General features: G+C 60.8%; 5 protein-coding genes across 5 annotated transcripts; all 5 read right to left on the reverse strand.

Moving 5' to 3' along the window:
- Positions 1-242: 242 nt before the first annotated feature.
- On the reverse strand, positions 243-2,803 carry ABB37_05401 (hypothetical protein; the record flags this gene model as incomplete). The annotated part of the gene is made up of 1 exon (XM_015803397.1): positions 243-2,803. The coding sequence occupies exon 1, from the start codon at positions 2,334-2,336 to the stop codon at positions 243-245; it is 2,094 nt and encodes a 697-aa protein (XP_015658039.1). The 5' UTR covers positions 2,337-2,803.
- A 1,060-nt stretch (positions 2,804-3,863) lies between these two features.
- On the reverse strand, positions 3,864-7,090 carry ABB37_05402 (putative protein transport protein Sec24C; the record flags this gene model as incomplete). Its single annotated transcript, XM_015803398.1, has 1 exon — positions 3,864-7,090. The coding sequence occupies exon 1, from the start codon at positions 6,918-6,920 to the stop codon at positions 3,864-3,866; it is 3,057 nt and encodes a 1,018-aa protein (XP_015658040.1). The 5' UTR covers positions 6,921-7,090.
- A 573-nt stretch (positions 7,091-7,663) lies between these two features.
- ABB37_05403 (hypothetical protein) lies at positions 7,664-8,680 on the reverse strand (the record flags this gene model as incomplete). The annotated part of the gene is made up of 1 exon (XM_015803399.1): positions 7,664-8,680. One exon carries the CDS (start codon positions 8,678-8,680, stop codon positions 7,664-7,666), a length of 1,017 nt encoding a protein of 338 aa, XP_015658041.1.
- A 389-nt stretch (positions 8,681-9,069) lies between these two features.
- Positions 9,070-15,712, reverse strand: ABB37_05404 (hypothetical protein; the record flags this gene model as incomplete). Its single annotated transcript, XM_015803400.1, has 1 exon — positions 9,070-15,712. The coding sequence occupies exon 1, from the start codon at positions 15,529-15,531 to the stop codon at positions 9,070-9,072; it is 6,462 nt and encodes a 2,153-aa protein (XP_015658042.1). The 5' UTR covers positions 15,532-15,712.
- A 414-nt stretch (positions 15,713-16,126) lies between these two features.
- Positions 16,127-18,988, reverse strand: ABB37_05405 (putative mitochondrial hypothetical protein; the record flags this gene model as incomplete). The annotated part of the gene is made up of 1 exon (XM_015803401.1): positions 16,127-18,988. The coding sequence occupies one exon, from the start codon at positions 18,986-18,988 to the stop codon at positions 16,127-16,129; it is 2,862 nt and encodes a 953-aa protein (XP_015658043.1).
- Positions 18,989-19,192: the final 204 nt, after the last annotated feature.

The raw sequence follows: 19,192 nt of genomic DNA on the forward strand, positions 1-19,192 counted from the left end.
AGAAGCATGACTTTTAAAAAGGAATACCAACGGCAAAGACGTCCCGTGAGTTGCAACAGGCAAAAAAAAAAATGGAAATTGTAAATCCTCACTTCGTGCGTTTAACAGCAAAGGGGTGTCAGCTCTCTTCTTTTCTTCTTGTCTGGTTGTTTGGATGTGCGGGGGTAGGTACTCTTTGCTCCAACGATAAAGAAAGCAGTGTTTTTCAAAGGGAATCGATGTGCACCTCCGCCTTTTTCATTTTACAGAAGCCAATCGTCTTCACTGAAGGCTGTCCACGACAACAGAGATGAGTCAGCAGGAGCCGCAAGTGTTGTAGATGACGACAACCCTTTATCAGTGTTCTGTGGCGAAGAAGTCGGCTGGGGCGTCATAGAAGACGGTGTCAGAGAGGACAGCAGCGGGGGAGTGGACGCGTCTGGCAGAGGAGTCTGTAGAGGAGTATCGAATACCTTCACCTGCGACAGCGGCGATGCGCAACTCGTTGGGGTTTTGCCAGCTGAACTGCAAGACTCACACAGCTCCATCCTCAGTCGCTTCTTCGGTTGAATCCCCCGCTTCGTCTCTCTGTCTGCCATCCGGTTGCCATTGATCTGGGCGAGTCGAGTCTGCCAGCGCTGCTCAATGCGCTTGCGTCGCTGCGCCGCCTGCAGTCGCCCCTCCAGCACCACTCGCTTCTTCAACTCCTTCACCAGCACACCCCATTGAAGCGACACACCACAAAGAGGACAAGGGCTGGGCTGGGCGGGGATGAGGCGGCGGAAGGGCGCCGGCGCTGACAACGCCGTGGTAGCTGCTGCTGGAGAAGACGGAGTGGGTTGCTGCGTTTGCTGAGGCAGCTCGTGGGCCGCCACCGCGCCCGCAATACGCACAGCAGAACCTTTTGAGCTGTTTGCCTCTTCCGCGTAGAGCATCCACATGGCGAGGCAGCTTAAGTGGCAGCGCAGCTCACAGAAAGGAGCGCGGGTGCAGTGCACCACGCACGGCGGCCGCAGCGGCAGCGCACAGAGACTGCACGGAAGATAGCCGTGATGCAGGCGGTATTGCTCATCTGCATGCGCGCTGGCGAAGTCTGCTTCGCTGTAGTGGGCAAAGCGCAGGGGAATGCGTGGGCAGCGGCCAGCGCTGGCGTCTGTAGAAGCGTCGAAAGAAGCTGGAGAAGACGGCGCACCGGGATGCGACGGGCCGGCCACCGCAGAGCAGCCAACACCGCCGCCGCCTCCTGTCGTTTGTGCCAGAGAGGGTGACCGAGACAAGCTGGGGGGACGGGAGTTGGAGCGAGAGGCGGAGGTGCTGTCGAGTACATCAACCTTCTCCTCACACGCCCCTCCCGCACGCTCCTCACTTCGGTAGCCTAGGAGCATCTCTGGTGTGCCGCCACGCACGCGGGCGTAGTCCGGCGAAGGCATCCGCGACCGTGCGAGTGAATTTGCCAATACAAACTGTGCGGCGCCGTCGTCGCCATCGATGTCGCTCGCCACGGCAGAGTCCGGCTCGCACGGCGCATTAGTCCACTCCGCCCGCGCCGCCTGTGACAGCACGGAGACATCGTACGGACACGACGCACTCAGGCAGCTGTCCTCGTTCTCTCGATCCGTCGCGTAGCTGCAGCTGTCGCCCCCGCCAGTCAGCGCCCCAACGCTGGGTAGCAGCAGGCACCGATCGTGGCTGAGATACGCGTCCTCGAAGGCGTGCCGAGTGAGCACCTCCACGTGGAAGAGAGAGGACGGCTCCAGCGGTGGCAGCAGCGGCAGCGACGACGGCGGCGCAGAGGCAGACCCGTAGGCGGAAGACACATTCAAGACCTGTGTGCTGATCGGCGCAGCCGCGCCGGCCGCCTCGCCCTCGGTGGTAGCACGATTCTGCGGTGAAGATGGCATCCCCTGCATTGGCTTCGCACCCCCGCGCATAGCAAGGAACACCTCCACCTTTGCCCGTGCCCCGTGCAGCAGGTCCGGCTCGAAAATGTGAAGCGTCAAGTCGAGCTGATTGAAGAGGGGAGCGCGGATAAGCAAATGGAGGGTGCCCACGGCGTACGGCAACCGACGCAGGCCTTTTAGAATCCCCACCGTGTGCTTGAGCCGCGCCGACACCGTTGGGTTCTGCCAGCACCACTCAAACTTCAACGCGACCCTGTCCTCCGTGAAGCCAGATACGCAGCACACTATCGTCCAAGGCCGCCCCCGCCGGCTCGTCCGCCGTGCGCCGTTCACGAGCTCGCCATTGTGTTGCCGCAGCCGCCGCAGCGGGTTTACGGTGTAGCCAATGTAGAAGTCACCTTCACACTGGGGGTCGAGACTAGTGAGGAGGTACACACAGTGGAAGCGTGTGTCCATCGGCAACGGAGAAGCTGGCAGCAAAAAGTGCGGCTGACAAGTGTGCCGCTCTCTTCTACTCTTTCCCTTTTTTATTATTACTGTCTTGCCGGTGCGGAGGAAGCCATCAGAGCAGTACTTCAATAAACCCCCCAACAAAAATAATGAAGCCAAGCAGGCGTGACAGACGGATTCTAGCTGGGTAGCCGGTGTGCGTACAGCACTGAGGCGATAAGAAGTGATGCCAACCGCAGGGATGAACGCTGCGCTCCGAGTCCACAGTGAAAAAGAAAAGAATTCTCGACTCACATGTGGAAGAGGAAAAGAAAAAGAGAACGGGCACCGCGGCGCGGCCTAGTCCTCGGTCTAAGTGAAGGTAAATCTACGTGGGCTCTAATTGGGTCGAAGTCGGGAAAGCGGTGGACAACAAATGTAGAAATTGAGGCTTTTCCGACGATAGGTGTGAGAGCTTCCTCTGTAAGCAAAACTAGTAAACAAATACATAACATCAGAGAGGTTTTAGAAAAGAAAGAGATATACTTGTCAAATCGATGTTGCGCTCACACACCCAAGACGGAATGCCTCCAAAGCATCCAATAACGAGACTTCAACATCAACGTAGCGAGGAGGCAACAGATAACAGAATTCGCAGTCGTTAAAGCCGTCAACGTGGTCACAGAGTCGCAGAAATGTCAAGGCGGTCATCCTGACTTCCAATTGTTCGCTCTCGGAGCTACGGCAACAATCGAGCATTGCCGATGGACTCCCGTGAGAAACGTTATCTTCATACACGCGTCAAAGGAGCGCAGAAGACAAGCGCAGTTGCAAATGCTGGTTTCTATCCGGCACGAGCCGGATTCATTGGAAATACTTTCTCTATTTTGCTGTGAACGACATTCTGTTCGGTAATGAAATGTCTGTATTTGTGTGTGTGTTTGTTGCCAACGCGATTGTTTGCTCGCCTTGATTCCGATAGAAACAACAGGCACACAAAATTGGTTGTGCGCACACGCAGCCCAGCACAAGCACGCGCCACCTCACACACGCCATTGGCAACACCAGCCAAAACTCGGAGAGAGAGAGAGAGAGGTGTGCAGAACAAAGCCAAAACAGATTCAAATCGGACACGGACACCACATGCCACATAAAGCCGCCAGGAATATATATATATATACGCCACCTCTTCCTTGTACAAAGGAACGACAGGGGGAGGAATATTTTCCGTTTCAACCGACACAATAAAAAAAAGGGAATTATCAACCGTGTGTTGCCCAACTCAACCAAAATAAACGCTGCACCAACGCTTCTTCCTGCTCTTCACATCAACGCCGCCCTCCCCTCCCTCCCTTCGCAAGACGAACAGGCGAGCCCGTCAACCACATACAAAACCGCGCCAGAGAAATCTTTTCGCCCGCACGTCGCGACCTTGAAGAAACACGCACACGCGTTTTATTGCCGTGTTCGCGCTTCCCTCCAATTTCCTTCAGGCGGCTAGGAATCTTTGCTCACACAAAGACACACACACACACACACACACACACACATGCGTTAAAAGCCGCCCATGGAAGAGGAGAGGATAGTGCGGTGGATGTGGGTGAGGTACTCGTCGTAGCCCATCGGGCTGGTGCCCATTTCCTCCTTGAGTTCCTTGAAGAAGGCGTCCTCGGCCCGCTCGCCCTCGTGCACGACGATGAGGCGCCGCATGCCATCCTCGCGTAGCATCAACGCGTACAGGACGTTGCGCAGACGCTCCCCGAAGCACTCCTCGCCGGGGCCGCTTGCTGTGCACACCGTCGTGGCGTCATCGGTGCTGAAGAGCAGCTGCGACAGCTTCGGTGACACCTGCGACCCAATCCACATGTAGACAAGGTGCGCCTGCTCATCGCACAGCACATACGCCCCATCGCGCGCCACGCTATCGAAGACGAGCTGGCGATGATGCGGCAGAACGCAATGGCCCGTCTCCTCCACCAGCGTGCCAATGCGCGGGTCCGTCTCGAGGTCCTCGAGACTGAAGAGGGAGGGGTAGAGGTAGCTCAGCAGCTTGTGCATCGGCATCGAGACGAGGTCAAAGACGCTGGCGACTCGGTTGTCGACCGGCACCACGGTGCCTTCGGTGAGCGCGTCGGACTTCATGAGACACAGCAGGAACACCGGAAGCAGCTTCAGCCGCGGCGGCATTAAAAGCGTGTTCTTCTTGTCGCGCGCCGCGGGCTTGGCGTCGCCGTAGTCGCTGTTGCCACCGTCGGCCGCACAGTAAAGACGGTAGCTCGAGAAGGACTTGATGAGGCGATCCGTCATGCTCTGACGGGCCTGGCGTGGTCCCTTGTTCACTGCCTCCGCAATGGTATCTTGAATGAAGCCAAAAAGCGTCGCTTCCATGTCCAGGTTGCGGAAGAGTACGGTGAGCGAGCTCGCGACGCGCATGCGGCACGAGTGCACCCGCACCCGACGATGACCCGAGCGGGTTGTGTAGAGCAGGGCGGCCTGGAAGTGGGTGTAGTTGCCCTTCTCCAGGTTGCCCTCGTGCGCGAACTCTACAAAAAAGGTGGAGCTGCTCGTGATGCTGGCGAGATCCATGTCCTGCACCGTCTGCGCAAGGAAATGGCCGCGGTAGCGCTGCACGCGCAGACCGGTGCTGCACCGCACACGCAAGATACCAGCGTAGCCGGCCTCCTCCGTCAGCAACTGCTGCATCGACGCCGTCACCTTTGTGTTGTCCACCAGCGGGTCATAGGATTTAAAGTAGAAGACGCGTCCGTTTGTCACGTGACACACGCTCGACAGCGTCACCAGTTCGGTGTACTCGGATGAAAACATAAAAAGATCAAACGAGATCTGCTGCTTCGCCGCCTCGCTCGCGGTGGTCGTCCAGAAACCCTCGATGGGACGCAGCAGTTCCTTTTCCCGATCCGTGCCGTAGAGCTTGTGCTGCTCACGCGGTACGATGCAGCCGAGGCCGCGCTGCGGGTAGCGATGCGCACACATGATCACCCGCCCGCCGTGCTGACCGGCGAGCACCAACGTGGCCGCCTTCACGGCAGCGCCCAGCACGCACTCCACCTCCTCCACGTACGCTGCCACGGTGGTGAGACGGTCGAGAAACTGCTCGATGCGGTCCAGGTCGGCGCCCACCTCCAGCCAGCACAGGCTGGTGAAGGGGAGCGGCACGAACGGGTTCTCCACGTCGGGGACGCACCGCTGCGGCATGTCGGGGTGTCGCAAGTCGTAAAAGTGGAGCTGCGAGGCAAAGGTGATGAAGGAGACCTTGCAGGCCGGCGTGATCTCCGCCATGCGCTGCAGCCCACTACGCATCGCCTCAACGTAGTCGGGCAGGAAGCGCTGCGCCGCATCACGAGAGATGTCCACCAAGAAGAGGTGGTGCAGCGGTCGCGTTGGGAGGGCGTTGCCGTCCTCGCTACGCAGCGCGTACTCGGGGAACTCGTCCACATCGAACTCGACGCTGCCGCAGCTGAGCTCGGGGTGGTCGGGTTGGTTGATCGGGCGGCCAAGCCCATCCACGCTGCTGAACTCCTCATCCGGTACCTCGTTCACCACCTCGCACAGTGGGCACTCCCACTTGCGGCCCATCTCGAGCCAGCGCGCGTGACAGCTCATGTATCCGCGGCAGCGATGACACCGCGTCGGCGCCGTGCTGCGCTTCACCACGCTCACCACCTCCTTGCTGTGCAGCTGCTGGCTCAGCGGGGCGAGGATGATGCCAAACGGGACGTGGCTGTCCTTGATCAGACGCTCCTGGACGGGCGTGCAGAGCATCGAGGGGCGGAAGAACTTCGGATTGGCGTTGCCGTTGTCGACGCCGACGAAGTCGTCGGTGGCCAGCGGCGGCTCGTTCGTGCAGGTCAGGTACTCCTGCGGGGCGCCGGAGGTGCGAACGATGCTGCGCTCCGGGTTGGGCACCAGCCGCACGTTCACCACGCGGTGCGGCGGGTTGCGCGCTAAGGGGCGCTGCGGCTCTCGATAGCCGCTGCTGCTGTTGCTCACATTGGCAGGGGCAGGCTGCTGCTGCTGCTTCTGTGGTGGCGCTGCGGGCCGACTCGGCGGAGGGTACGCCCCACCTGCAGGAACCGCGCCCGTGGCTGCGTTTGTCGCGTACGGAGACGACGCCGTGGGGTGCGGTGCAGACGGCTGCCTCGATGTACCGTAGGGATCGTAGCCAGCAGAACTGCGTGCAGGCGGTGCGGAGCTCAGCCCCGACTGCCCTCCCGCAGCCGCAGGCGCAGCGGCCCCCGCATTACCGTAGAGATAGCCTGCATTCGGTGCGGCATTTTGGCTCTGGTATCCGTACCCGCTGTAGCCGTAGGCGGACGGCGAAGCTGCCGAGCCCGCGGCTGGTGCGGGGGCTGAAGCAGAGGGCTGCTGCAGCTGCTGCTGCTGTGGAGGTGTTGACTGCTGCGGAGCAGCTGCTTGCCCATAGTAGTTGTTTGACGCTCCGTATGCTTGACTGGGATCGTAGTGCCCACCAGCAGGAGCAGCCGTAGCTTGGGTCGACGCTGGATTGGCTCCCGCCGCCGAGGAGCCGTAAGCTGCGTAGCCGCCGTAGGTGTTCCCGTACGGATTGGACGGATCCGGTTGGCCGTACATTGTCACTCACAATGTTTAACAACAAAAAGAAAAAAGATGCGTGCTGTGATGTCCACGAACGAGATGCGAAGGCAGCAACCCTGCGACGTTCGTGGATATAAGCTGTTGCTAACAACACCAGATGTATGTTTTGATAGTTGACCTGTTCAACTGTATGAAGATATACAAGCTTTTATTTAATGGTCGAAGACAATAAGACGGGCATCAGAACAAGACACAGAGGGGTAGCGATGCCTAAGCAGCAACGTGAGAATCCAACTTAAGCCGCAGACGGCTGCACGCGAGCTGATCAGCGTTCGTCTTATGTAATAGAAACAGAAGACAGCTTCTGATCGACATCAACGGTTTGTAGCTTCCTTCGCAGTTTTACGCGATAGCACGTTGAGGGATTTAGAAGAAAGCAGAGATAATTTAGCTTCCGCTTCTACGTTTCATTCAGTGGCCTTCATGAACCGGTCCTCTTCTCGCGTGTGGGTAAATGTATTTGGTCGGGTGGCGAAAGACGAAAGATGCAAAAAAAAACTCACATTGGCTTGGTGCATTAGGAATAAATCAATAACTAAATAAATTCATGTACATTGGCATCTCGTGACAAAGCTACTATACATTCATTCTCGTTGCCTGCGGACGCGTTGCGCACACTTAATATGACCTCCAACGCCGGTGAGAGCAACATACAAGGAAAAAAAGCTTGCTCGGCAAAGCGGTGCGTTTAGCGACGGAAAGAGAGAGAGCAGACGAGCTCACACTTCCGTGTCCCGGCTGTCCCCACGCACCACGACATACGTCGGGGGTACGGAAGGGTCGCCCTCTATGGCAACCGCGAAGAGCGACTCGTAACGGATGCTGGAGAACTCACGGAAGTCCACTCGTATCTTCACTTCCGCCGGCTCGCCGCCCAGCGAAGCCGCCGGCACGACGCCCTCCGACGGCGAGATCGTAAACTGCGCAGGGTCGTCCACGTACACAAGATCCGCCCGCCCTTCCGCCGGTGGGGCCGTGGCTGGCATCTTCACCACCTCCTTCACCTTGTGCATGAGGGAGTGATGCACATCGTCGCCCACCACACCCACCGTCGTCGTCATCGTGTTCGCCGTCACCAGCTCACTCGCCACCGCGGGGGAAGCCGCAACGGAGGCAGCCAGCACGCTGCGCTGCAGTTGCAGCTGCTGCTGAGCACGGAAGGTGTCCATGGCAGCCTTCTTCCGTATATCTGCCGTGCTTCCCGGAACAGGGTAAATGCGGAAGCGCGCAGCGGCCGCGCTTGTGTTGTACACCGTGAAGGTTTGAGTGTAGGCCACTTGCGCACGGCCGTCGTGGCGCTGCTGACCGGGGCGAAACCAAATCACGCCGGGCCGACACTCAATATTGGGTTTGATGAGCGGGATGCGCAGCGGGAGTAACTGGGCGGGAGTCTTCTGTGTGTTGGTCATGCTGGAGACGGTCGACGTGAGTAGAAACTGCACCTTCAGCATGCCTTCCACCGTTTCCTTCGTCGCTGGAGTGCAGTGGTGTTGCTGCGACAGGTGATGATGCCAGGCCGCGCTGTGCGTCTGCGCGTCAATTGTGACGTCTAAGGCGTCCATGCTGTCCAACGTGTACACGTGCGTCTCGTCTGGGTTGAATCGTCTTTCGGCGCCTGCGGCCCCGTCTTGTGCAGCGCTAGAAGAAAGTGAGAACAGCTCACGCGCCTCATCACGACCGGACTTCCACAGCGCGCACCGGACAATCGAAAAGAGCTCCGCGGAGGGCGAAGCCATCGCGTTGGCTTCATCTGAGGGCGACACCAACGACAGCGCGAAGCGCAGCGGGGCACTGTTGCGATTTGTCAGTCGTGCGGTGCGTGTGCAGCGCAGCTTCGATGCGGACTTCTCTTCAGTGCGGGGTACCGCAGGGAACTCCACGCACTTCTCCGACGGCTCGACGGTGAGGTGTGGGCGGCCGCAGCGGGCACGCAAACGCAGCTCAATCGACGGAAAGTACTTGCTGCCCTCCTCCTGTAGAGCCCGGCGCCGCGCACAGATGAAGTCGAGCAACGCCTGTCTCTCCTCCGCCTCCCGCAGCAGCACGTCGAGCGACGGGACGACGACGATGGCGTTGTCGCTGCCTTTGTGTGCCGGTGAGGATTGCGGAAAGGAAGACGCATCAATCAGCGGGTTGCCGTGGGCGTCATCGTTGTCGTCATCGCTGGACGCTGTCGCGCCACCGCCCGCTGTCGCTCCTGTTGCTTTTGCGCTCCCCTCCGCCAACTGCATCGACGTCGCCGCCGTGGCTGCGAAGCGGTCAAGAACGCGCTGTTCTGCCTCGGTGGGCCAAACAATGCGGCCGCGCCGCACCACCCGGTCATTCGGACGCGAGCGCAGCGGTCGCAGCACCCGCACCTGCGTTGCCGCAAAGCCGTCGAATTCGAATTCCCCGACCCCGCCGGCGCACTTGTCATCGGACGCGCCACGCGCCGCGATGGGTAGCGGTCAGCGTAGATGGTGTAGAACTCATCCACCAGAAAGACATCGTTCGAATCGGTGTGCGCCAACACGGCATCGATGCACACGCTGCCGTGCCACCACTTCTCTTCCGGCAGCAGCATCGCCTCCTCGTCGCTGCCGCTGTCGCTTTCGTTCCTGCCGTCACTACGCCGGTGTCCGGCTGCCGGGATCGTTTTCTTTATGCGTGCATCCCTTTTGCTCGCTGCAGCCCCGTCGTTTGTGGCCTCCCCCTCTGTAAGCACGGCGGCCGGCGTGAACTCCAACACCACTTCGCGCCTCGCATGGGCCGGTATGCATAGCTTGAACGGTGTGGCCGTCACCTGGCCAATGCGGCTCTTCTCCCTATCCTTGTCCTCCGCCGTCATGGTGACCAGCTTCAGCTCTACCTTGTCCGCCGGAGCGTCCGGGTCCACGGCATGCACGGACATGCCAAGCGGACAGGGAAAGATCTCCACCGTGACATCCATATCTCGCGAGACGCGGTTGATAAGCCGAATGGTGCGCCGCGAAGACCCGAGCGGGGCGATCACAGGCGGCATCAGCAGCACGTCCTCCCCTCCACGACCACCCTCCTTGGTGAGGCCGGAGGTGGTAGCATCCAGCACAATCGGCTTGCCGTACACCTCATACTCAACGGGGATGCGTAGGAGGGGGAGCGTGGGATCCGCCTGCACGCACAAGTGCTCCACATACCGGCCGGGCAGCGCGCACCACAGATGGACCGGAATGTGTACAACGCCATGAGACCGCAAAACCCCCGCTGCGGAAGACAGCAACGTCACGCATCCAGCGCCGTCGCCCAGGACCTTCTGCGTCGCCTCCATGATTTGCCGCTGCGCCTGCTGCACCGTGGCGCCGCCGTTCACCGTCGTCGTCCAGAAGGCGGGCGGCGAAACCGCCGTCTCGTCCTCTGCAAAGGCGCTTGTGCAGTCCGCAGCAGCGAAGGCGTTGTCGGCATCGTCGTCGTCCCCCTTCGCCTCCTTCGCATCTTTCTTGCTGGTCGTTGCAGCGGCGGCTGCGTTTACCGACGCCCTCTTGTCGAGAATGTGCTGGGCACCGATGTTTTCGATCGACTGCGGTGCGTAGCGCTGGGCCGCCACCGTGAACGCCGCCTCTCCGCCCGTGTAGCTCTGCAAAACAAGGTGGACGGTGCGACGTGACAAGGGGAGGTCGTCCGGCATGTAGTCCACAAGGTGCACAGGATCGCAGTAAGGGATTGCCGCAGCGGTAGCCGGTGGAGGTGCCGTGGCCACTGCAGCAATGTCGGCGTGTGTTGCCTGCGCCTCGTTTTGATCGAGTGCGAGGAGGGCTGCCTCGAGTCCGTTCATCAACACGGCGCGGATGTACGCCGCGGCAGAGGTGGATGGTAATGCTGCTTCGCCGTCCTGCACGCCGTCCGTCGCAACGTCCACCGACACGGAAAGCTTCTCCACGGCGTCGCACCGCACCTCCACCAGCAGCGTCTGCCGGCTACGCTTCGAGACGAGTCGGAGCAGGATGGAATAGCAGTTGTCCGCGGCTTGTTTGTGCTTCGAGGGGAGCGCCTCGTGTGGAGAGGCAAACGCCCCATCGCCGTCGACTTTCTTATCTCTGCTGACGCGACGGGTCGACGAGGTGGGCGGCAACGACGCTCGAACTGCTTGAAAGCGGCACCGCACGGGCACATCCAGCTGCTCCCCCGCACGCAGCACAACGTCCTTCTCGTACTCCACCTCGATATACGGCGGCAGCGGTGTCGCCGGCGTCACCGTGAACTCCGTGTCAATGGCGGAGCGGTTGGACACGTGGAAGGTGCCCGTCTGCCACACATTTTCCGGCACCACACCAAACTGCACCACCGGCGCGTCCACGACCAGTAGCGGCTGCTGCACAGTGGCGCGCGTCTCCACAGCGATGGAGGCACCGCCGTCTCGTACCGTCAGCTCAAAAAAGGTCTGCGCATCTTCGGTGGAGACGGCCTTGCGATACACCGTCACCTCCACCGTGTTGCCCGCACCGAGGCGGAACGACTCTGGAATGAAGACGAAGCGTGGGGGGTGTCGCATGAGCGGATCGCACAGGTCGAACACGACGGGGATGGAGTTGGGGTTGGACACGGTAAACGACGCAGCGGCTTCCTGGCCGAGCTCGATGAGGCCAAAGTCTAACAAGTCGGTGCTCGCCTTCACGGTGGCGCCCACGCCGGTCGCGGTGACGCTAACCGCGTAGCAGCCGCCATCCTCGATGACGCGCAGCGCCTCCTCCGCAGGACTGCGAGACACCGTCGTGACGGTGTGGCCGACGCTGCCGGAACCGAGCCGAGACGGCTGTCGTCGCTCGCTGAGACGGTAATTTCCAAGCGACGCGTCTTCCGGCGTGAGCTGCAGAGCAACAGGCGATATCGGCCGCCCTCGACCGGTCGGCGGAGGCCCGGCGGGGCCCGGCTGCGGGTGCTGACCCTTGCTGCCGCTGCCGGGGTGCGTCGGCAACGACGGCCGACACGACGCAGACGCCGTTCGCACCGCGGGGCCGGCAGTGGCGAGGACGGCGCGCAGCTGCTCCGCGGCGGGCACCCAGCACGGGACCACCGCGTAGTGCGGCCCGCACGCCTCGACGGTGAAGTGCACCGTGATGTTGATGCTGCCGTGAGGGGGGATGGTGCCTTTGCGGGGCTGGCACTGCGCACTGATACCGTCGCTCGCGGGGAAGCAGCCGCGCCAGCGCTCAAACGTCGTTGCCGTGGGGGCCAGCAGCGGAGCTGCACCGCAGGAGCCGTACAGATTCGACAAGAACGACGGTTGCTGCAGCGAGGTTGTGAACTCCGCCTCGGTGGGGTCCAGAATAAAGTGCAGCGCTACCGGTGCGTTGTTGTGCATCGTGACCGTGCGCGTGTGGCGGCACGTCAAGAGACACTCCACGCGTTCTTCGATCACGGCAGGCGTGATGGTCAGCGAGGGCAGGGACGGCTGTTGGTAGGTGAGAAAACTGGTGGCAAAGACACCGCGGGGTGTCCTCGCTGCGACGCCGCCTGCGTTCTCGGCTGCAGACCGTTGAAAGCGAGAAAACGCTGTGACAGGGTCGAGGTACGTCACCTGCTGCGCGTCGAAGTGTGCAGGGTCGTCCTCCAAGTTGGCATTATGGTCGAAGATGGATGAGGGCGCCTTATCTTGTTGCTGCTGCGCGGTGCACGGAATGAGTCGGCTACGACGGTAAAACTCGACCACTTCGGCATCTACAAACGGCAGCTTTTCCGTGCTCTCCGCAGCGGCAGGGTCGGGCATGTCGTCCAGGAATAGGTTGTACAAGGTCTGCAGAGGCTGCAGCGTGGCCGGAGTGACGGTGAGGACGAAAGTGCTCGTACTGAAGGGCGCGAGTGTGCCACAGGGAGGCGACATAAAAGACCGTGCGGCGAGGGTGGTCACATTCGTGCTTGCGGTTGACGCAGCCGCCACAGCAGCAGGCACCGGCGAGTCTGCTTTGACGGCCTCCGTTGGCTCCTCGCTGCTGTCCTCACTGTGCGGCACATCGCTGTCACCCTCCCAGTGAAACGCAAGCGGCACGGCGCACTCGTTGCACACCGTCACTGTCACCTCAGACGGCACACCCGGCACCGTGTCCCTCAGTATCGTGTGCAACGGCGCCTCCGTCCTGTTCACCTGCCACTGCGGCAACACGCGTTCCTGCACCACTTGCGACGCAAGAGAGGTGATGCTAACCCGTGGCACGACACCAATGCCGTGCAGCTCCACGGTGGACTCGGAGATAACTGCGCTCGCCGGGTCGCTGCTTGCACGCACCGCGACGGTCAGCGTAGCTTCGCACAAGCCCTCCTTCAAGGGGCAGAACGTCACTTGCAGCGCCACAGCCAGTGAAGACGGAAGCGTGGTGGCCACCTCCGGAGCCATCGAAACAGCGAACTCCGGCGATGAGCTGAGGAGGTGTACCACCGCTTCTGAGCCGGTGTTTTCAAGGAGAAGGGTTTGCTGCGTGCGGCTCAGCACAAGCACGTCGCCAAACTCTACCGCAGCGCCGTTGCCTAGATAGAGTGGCGTTGCGCAAGAGAGGAGGTGATCGTGCGAGACGATCGTGCCCGACTCGAACGAGTCGCCCGGTGCACCGTTTTGCGCACCTTCCTCGCTGAGGGCCAAAACGTTCGCTGTCGAGTCACTCCCCAACGCATTTTCCTTCTCACCTCCTGTGCTGCTCCGTCGCCACCAGTCGAAGTGCGGAAGCACCACCTGGCCGTGTACAGAAATGTTCAAAAACTGCCATTGCGCCCCCTCGCTGAGGCGGTCGTTGATCTCACGCGCCACACCCATCTCCAGCACCGACTCCACCACCGCCGTGGACGCCTCAATCGACTGAGGACAGAAGATGACCTCCACCTCCACAAACCCGCCGCAGTTCAGCGGGGTCTCCGGAGGGACGGCATCGGCCGTCGTGGTGGCAACGCTGCCGGCAGCCGGGGCAATGCGTGTGCACCGATAGGAAAACCACGGATGCGCCGACGCCTTCAAACGCAGACGCGTGCGGTGCGCATTTCGGTTCACAAAGCGCACCACCTGTCGGGTGAGCACGCCGGCGTAGCTGGAGAAGCGCAAGCCCTTCTCCTTCGCAACGCAGTCGATTCCGTCGAGTAGGCTCGCGACCGGCGAAGCGAAGCCGCCACCCTTGGTGCCCATCTTAGCTGCAGGCGTCTTCGTTGCCGCACCGGCGCCGTCTGTCCGTTGCGTCCGGTGGTTGTCGTGGCGGAGGTGGTGGTTGTGGCTGCCTGTCGTGCCCGTGGGCTTCTCTGGCCGTCGTAGTGTGGGCGAAGAGTGCGCGAAGCGTTGATTCGTCTCCTCCACCGCCTCCACGTCTTTCATTTTCGGTGCAGGTGCGTCGCGTGCGGAGCGCAGAGCTGCGCTGTCTGCTGTGAAGCCTTGCTGCGACGCTGCGTGGATAGGTGGTAGCCACCAGCTTCCGTTGTCATCCTCACCAGCAGCGGCTCCACTTTGCACGGCACGCTTGGTGGTCTTCCCGGGCACGTGCGTGCGAAGCTTCTCCTGCTGCGAAGGTTTCGTGGCGCCGATTACTGGAGACGCAGACGCAGCGGCACCAGCCGCCTCGTGCGCGTTGCCTTCACCGTCATTGCTTGCAGCCGTTGGTTTGTTGGCGTCCGCCGCGCAGGGAAACGTGTTTGTCATGGCAGGCCGGTAGCCGTATTCCTTCTTCAGCATCTCGTTGTAGTCCACCGCGAATTGATGCGCGTCAATGAGAAAAGCCGGTATTTCCGCAGCAGTTGTGGTGTCCTGCTCGCCTTTCTCGTCCGTCTCCACCGCAGCCTCCTGCTTGCGCTCCGCCATGCTGTGCGTGCGGGACCGCGTCCCTGCCCTGCCACCTTTCCCGCTGCGTGCGGCAGGGCGTGCGGCTGAATTTTTGGTGCGTGACGAGCGGGCGCTGCCACGCTCCGACGCTGCCCGGCTAATGGAAGCGGCACGCGATCGCTTCGCATTCGACAGCGAGGACGAGGTGGCGAGTACTGCCGCGGACGCTGTTGGTGCCACCACCGCCTTTGGGGGCACGGGCGGCGCGTCCAGCACCTCGCCCAGCGCGTAGGAGGCGAGCGGGCGACTCGTGAAGCGCTGCAGTTCGTGCGCCTCCTTCTCTAAGAACGCTTTCACGTGCTTCTGCGTCGTGGCAAGCTCGCTTGAGTAGCGCGCCGCGAGTTGTCGAGCTGGCTGACGGTCCTGTGCGACGATGGCGGATTGAATGTGTTGATGAAGGAGAGCTTCGCGCCTGGCGGTGACCATCGCCACCTCCGCCTGGAGCTGCTGCTGAACCTGTTTGCCCTTTTGCCGCTTGACGGAGCTGCCGCCCGCAGAGGACGTTGGCGCAAGGGGAGGCGAAGTGGGGGTGGCCGTGACAGGCCACGGCGTGGAGGAGATGCCCGAAAGAAGGGGGTACACGTCCGGGTACTCCCTTTGGATTTGCATATCTACCTCGGCACGGCATTGCGCCTCCAACTCATGCTGTGTCCCACTGGCCGTTTCCTCATACTGCCGTTTCAGTTGTTCCAATTCATCAAATTCGGCGGCGAAGCATTGGTAGGCTTTGGGTGCCCACGAGGTCAGAATGTTGAGGTTGTCCTCCTCGCTCTCCGCCATCGCGTCTGCCGTCGTCCGAATCGAAAGGAAAAGAGCTTTTTTTGGGGGGGACAAGAAGGAGCGGCAGTGTTAAACCTTTTGTGTCGCTCGTTCTCTTGTTTCTATCGCGTTTATCGTCAATCCTGTTCCCAAATTTATTTCAGTGTTGCGGACATAAACAAAAAAAGGAAAAGACGTGACCTGCAATGTAGAAAGGATGGAGCGTGACAAGGGCGTCGAAAAACCAAGAACGAGTGAGAAGCGAGAGGAACAAAGAAACCATCGTTTTCGTTCTTTGTGTCATCGTGGCACAACAGAAGTGCGCACGAGATTTCAAATGATGTGTTTGTCGCTCATCGAGGATGCGCAGTGAGTTCACGTCGGGCCTCGATAAACACGGAAAGAAAAAAATGCTGACCACTTTAGTGTCAAGTAGTGCTTTCGAGGACGCTTGCGTAAGAAGCATAGGTATATTTCGAAGTTACGCTGTCGTTATTCGGTCATGGTAAAAAGTTGTGATGATACACCATCTATGATCGCAACGCATTGCATTCGTTTATTTTTTGCGGTTGCTGTTTGTTGCCTTTTTTGCTTTTTGCGAAGCGTCGGCTGCCGACTACGGAGACGCCGGAGCAGTGTTTTGGTTCGGCGCTTCAAAAAACCGCTCGTGCGCTTCCAGGACGTCGGCCACGGCTACCTGAAATTCCTCCAAGCCCTCCCGCAGCTCCTCCATCATCGCACGTGAACGCTGCTCCGCCTCCGAAAGAGGGGCGGGGGCGGCGCCGCTGTCCGATGGGGTTGGGTCCTCCTCCTTCTTCACTGAGTTCCCGGACAGTAACGCTTCCAGCGCGTCCGCCGTGAAGGTGGCGCCGTCGCTGCTTTCCTCATTTGTCCGTGAAACATCGCTGCCTGTGGTATCTGCGGCACCGGCACTGCTGCCCGCCGTCAGCATCGGCTCCCACTGCGCCGCCATCTCCTCCCACGGGATAAAGACAAAGAGGGCATCCATGTGTAGCCGCACGGCGGAGCGTACGTAGCGGTAGCACAGGGCGTGGCGCACCTCCATGGACACCGTCTCACGTGCCCACTCATCTGCCTCTGCCTCTCTTCGCGTCCGCTTCGCTGCTGAGACGGATGGCGCTGCGGCAGCAGAGGATGCCGCACGAGCACACGACACCGACACCGGCGGGGGCGGGACGACGGGGAGGCCGCGCACCAGTGCCCGACACGCCTGCAGCACCGCGGTGCTCCACTTCAGTGCCGCACACGCGCGCTTGACCTGCTGCCCCATAGGCGGAGACTCCGCCAAGACCGTTGCAAATGCGGACTGCATCTCGGTTCTGCCAGACTGTGATACCGTCTCTGCTGCGTTGCCGCGCGGGGGTGTTGCCAACGAGGCGGATGCAGCGTGGTGGCGCCTGCATTCGCTGTTGCTGGTGCTGAGTTGTTTCTGTCGCAAGCGATCGTGTCGCCGTCTCTCCTGCGCCTCTACCTTCTCTGTAACAGACGCGTAGGGGCACGAGAAGCACTTCGCCACATGTGGAAAGGCCTCAAAAGGCAGCAGACGCACCCGCACATGCTTCGGTTTGCGGCAGCCGATCTTCTGATGCACGCCTTTGCTGAAACGTGGGTAAGGGTGGTAGAGCTTGTGCGACGGCGACGGCGGCGTTTCCTTGTTGAAGGATCGTCCTTCATCTTCGTGCTCCTCTGCACGCTCTGCGGCAAGGGCCGCGTGTTGGTAAAGGAGGTCCCCCACGTGTCGCACGACATCGCCGAGGGACTCCGCAACGATGCGCACGAGCAGCGAGGCACAGAGCCACAGAATAAGAGGCGTGTCCACCTCCTCTTTAACCTCATCGACGAAGTGAGGGGAAGCACCACGAAACGGCGCAGATTTGCCGTCGCGGCCATCGACGGCCGGTATCGTGTGCTGGTGTGGATTACGCTCGGACGGCGACTCCACTGCCGGAGATGACGCGGCGTTCCCATTCGATCCAGCGCGCATGGCCGCCACCATCGCCCGCAGTACCCTCTTCTTCAGCCCCAGCGTGTGGTGAAAAAACAAATACTTCGCTGCGAACGGCGCCTCCGAGACGGGGTTTGGCAGCCGCTGCGGAAGACGCTGCGGCCCACTCGCCGCGACGGCCAGACGCATCAAGTCGAACCAATCGAGGAAGTAGCCGCGTTGGAGCAAGTGACGGCTCTGCTCTGGCAAGCGCCCCCAAATCTTTCCAACCAGAAAGGGTGCGGCATCGCGTACGTACTGCGCAAGCATCGAGTCGGTCAGCGCCGCCTCCGTGTACAGCCGTGGCAACCGCGCCGCCCCATCACCTGAAGTAGAAGAAAGAGAGGACGAAGCGACGGCGACGGCGTTGATGTCGGGTGTGGCGAGCTCGGGCAACCCGCGCACAAACGCGAGGCGGCGCAGACACCGGAGCACCTCCAGACACTCCACGTCGGAGTATCCGTTGTAGTTCTCCCCCATGGCGATGGCCAAGGACACGGCCAACGCCGGCTCCTCCACCTCCACCGTCGACAGCGCCTTCAGCAGCAGGAAGGAGGAGCGAGGGGCAAGGCCCACAACAGGCACGCGGCGCACGCGGCGAAGAAGCTGCAGGGAGCTCTGCGCGCTCGCTGCATCGCGGTGCTCGGCCTTCCAGCGGAGAGTCATGAGCGGTGCGCTGGGGGAGGTGACGAAGGGGCCGTGAGAAACGTCCAGCACGATCGAGGGCACCGTGTCGACCCCGCTGAAACCAAGTTGGGAGTGCACGTGTGGACGCTTTGGCTGGCCTGGCGTGTGCCGCAGCAACGGAGTGCGTCGCTGAATGCGCACGGGGGCCCCGGCAATCATGATGACCTCTCCATCCTCCTCCGAGCTGTGCGGGTCGACCCCATGGCAAGACGCGGCGTTGGCGTCTTTCGAAGTGAGAGCCGTGGACGACGTCAGTTGAGAAGGCGCGACTTCGGTCACGTAGGGCCGGCAGTGCGCCGAGGTGGGGTACAGATTGTTGGGGACGAGACTGGTGCAGAGCACGCCATCTTCGCGATCCCACGCGAAGCGGATCTCAATCAGTCGCTCCAGCACGCCATCCACTGCGTCCTCGCCAAACGCGGTGTGTGTTGGCTCGAGAACGTCCTGCCGCTTGCGTCGTGTGCGGGCGCCGCTCCCGCCGCGCTCCCACGGTGTACTCCACGACCGCTTCGGGTCCGTCATCATCTTGACCGCGTCGTAGCTGCTCACGACGCCGGAGGCCAGCGTGACCGGGAGGCGCACACGCGGTGAAAAACGAAACTGTGACCGGAAGTAGTTGTCAAATGGGCGCTTTGATTTCTTTAGAGCCTTCCACCCGGCCTGCTGGCGGGCAGCGACTCCTGCGTCGAGCTGTTGGTGCGAGGTGAGGCCTGGCGACATCCACGACGGCTGAAACCGCTGCCGTCCTCGTGTAGATGCGGCGCATCGTACCACCGTCGTTTTCATGGAAGGCAGTATCTAACGAGAGCACACTTCTCTTCCTCTTTTTACTTCAATTACAATTGTCTATGCTAGGTGAAATAAACTCCTGTGTATGCAACGGGTGAAAGGAGCGGTAAATAGGGCTGTATGTTTGTGTTCTATTGAGTCCACTGAAGTTGTGCTCGTGTTTTTCCCTCTGTCCTCTTTCATTATACATTTACTTCCACT

This window comes from Leptomonas pyrrhocoris, assembly GCF_001293395.1.
Source record: "Leptomonas pyrrhocoris isolate H10 chromosome Unknown, whole genome shotgun sequence".
In the NCBI taxonomy this organism is placed as follows: Eukaryota; Euglenozoa; class Kinetoplastea; order Trypanosomatida; family Trypanosomatidae; genus Leptomonas; species Leptomonas pyrrhocoris.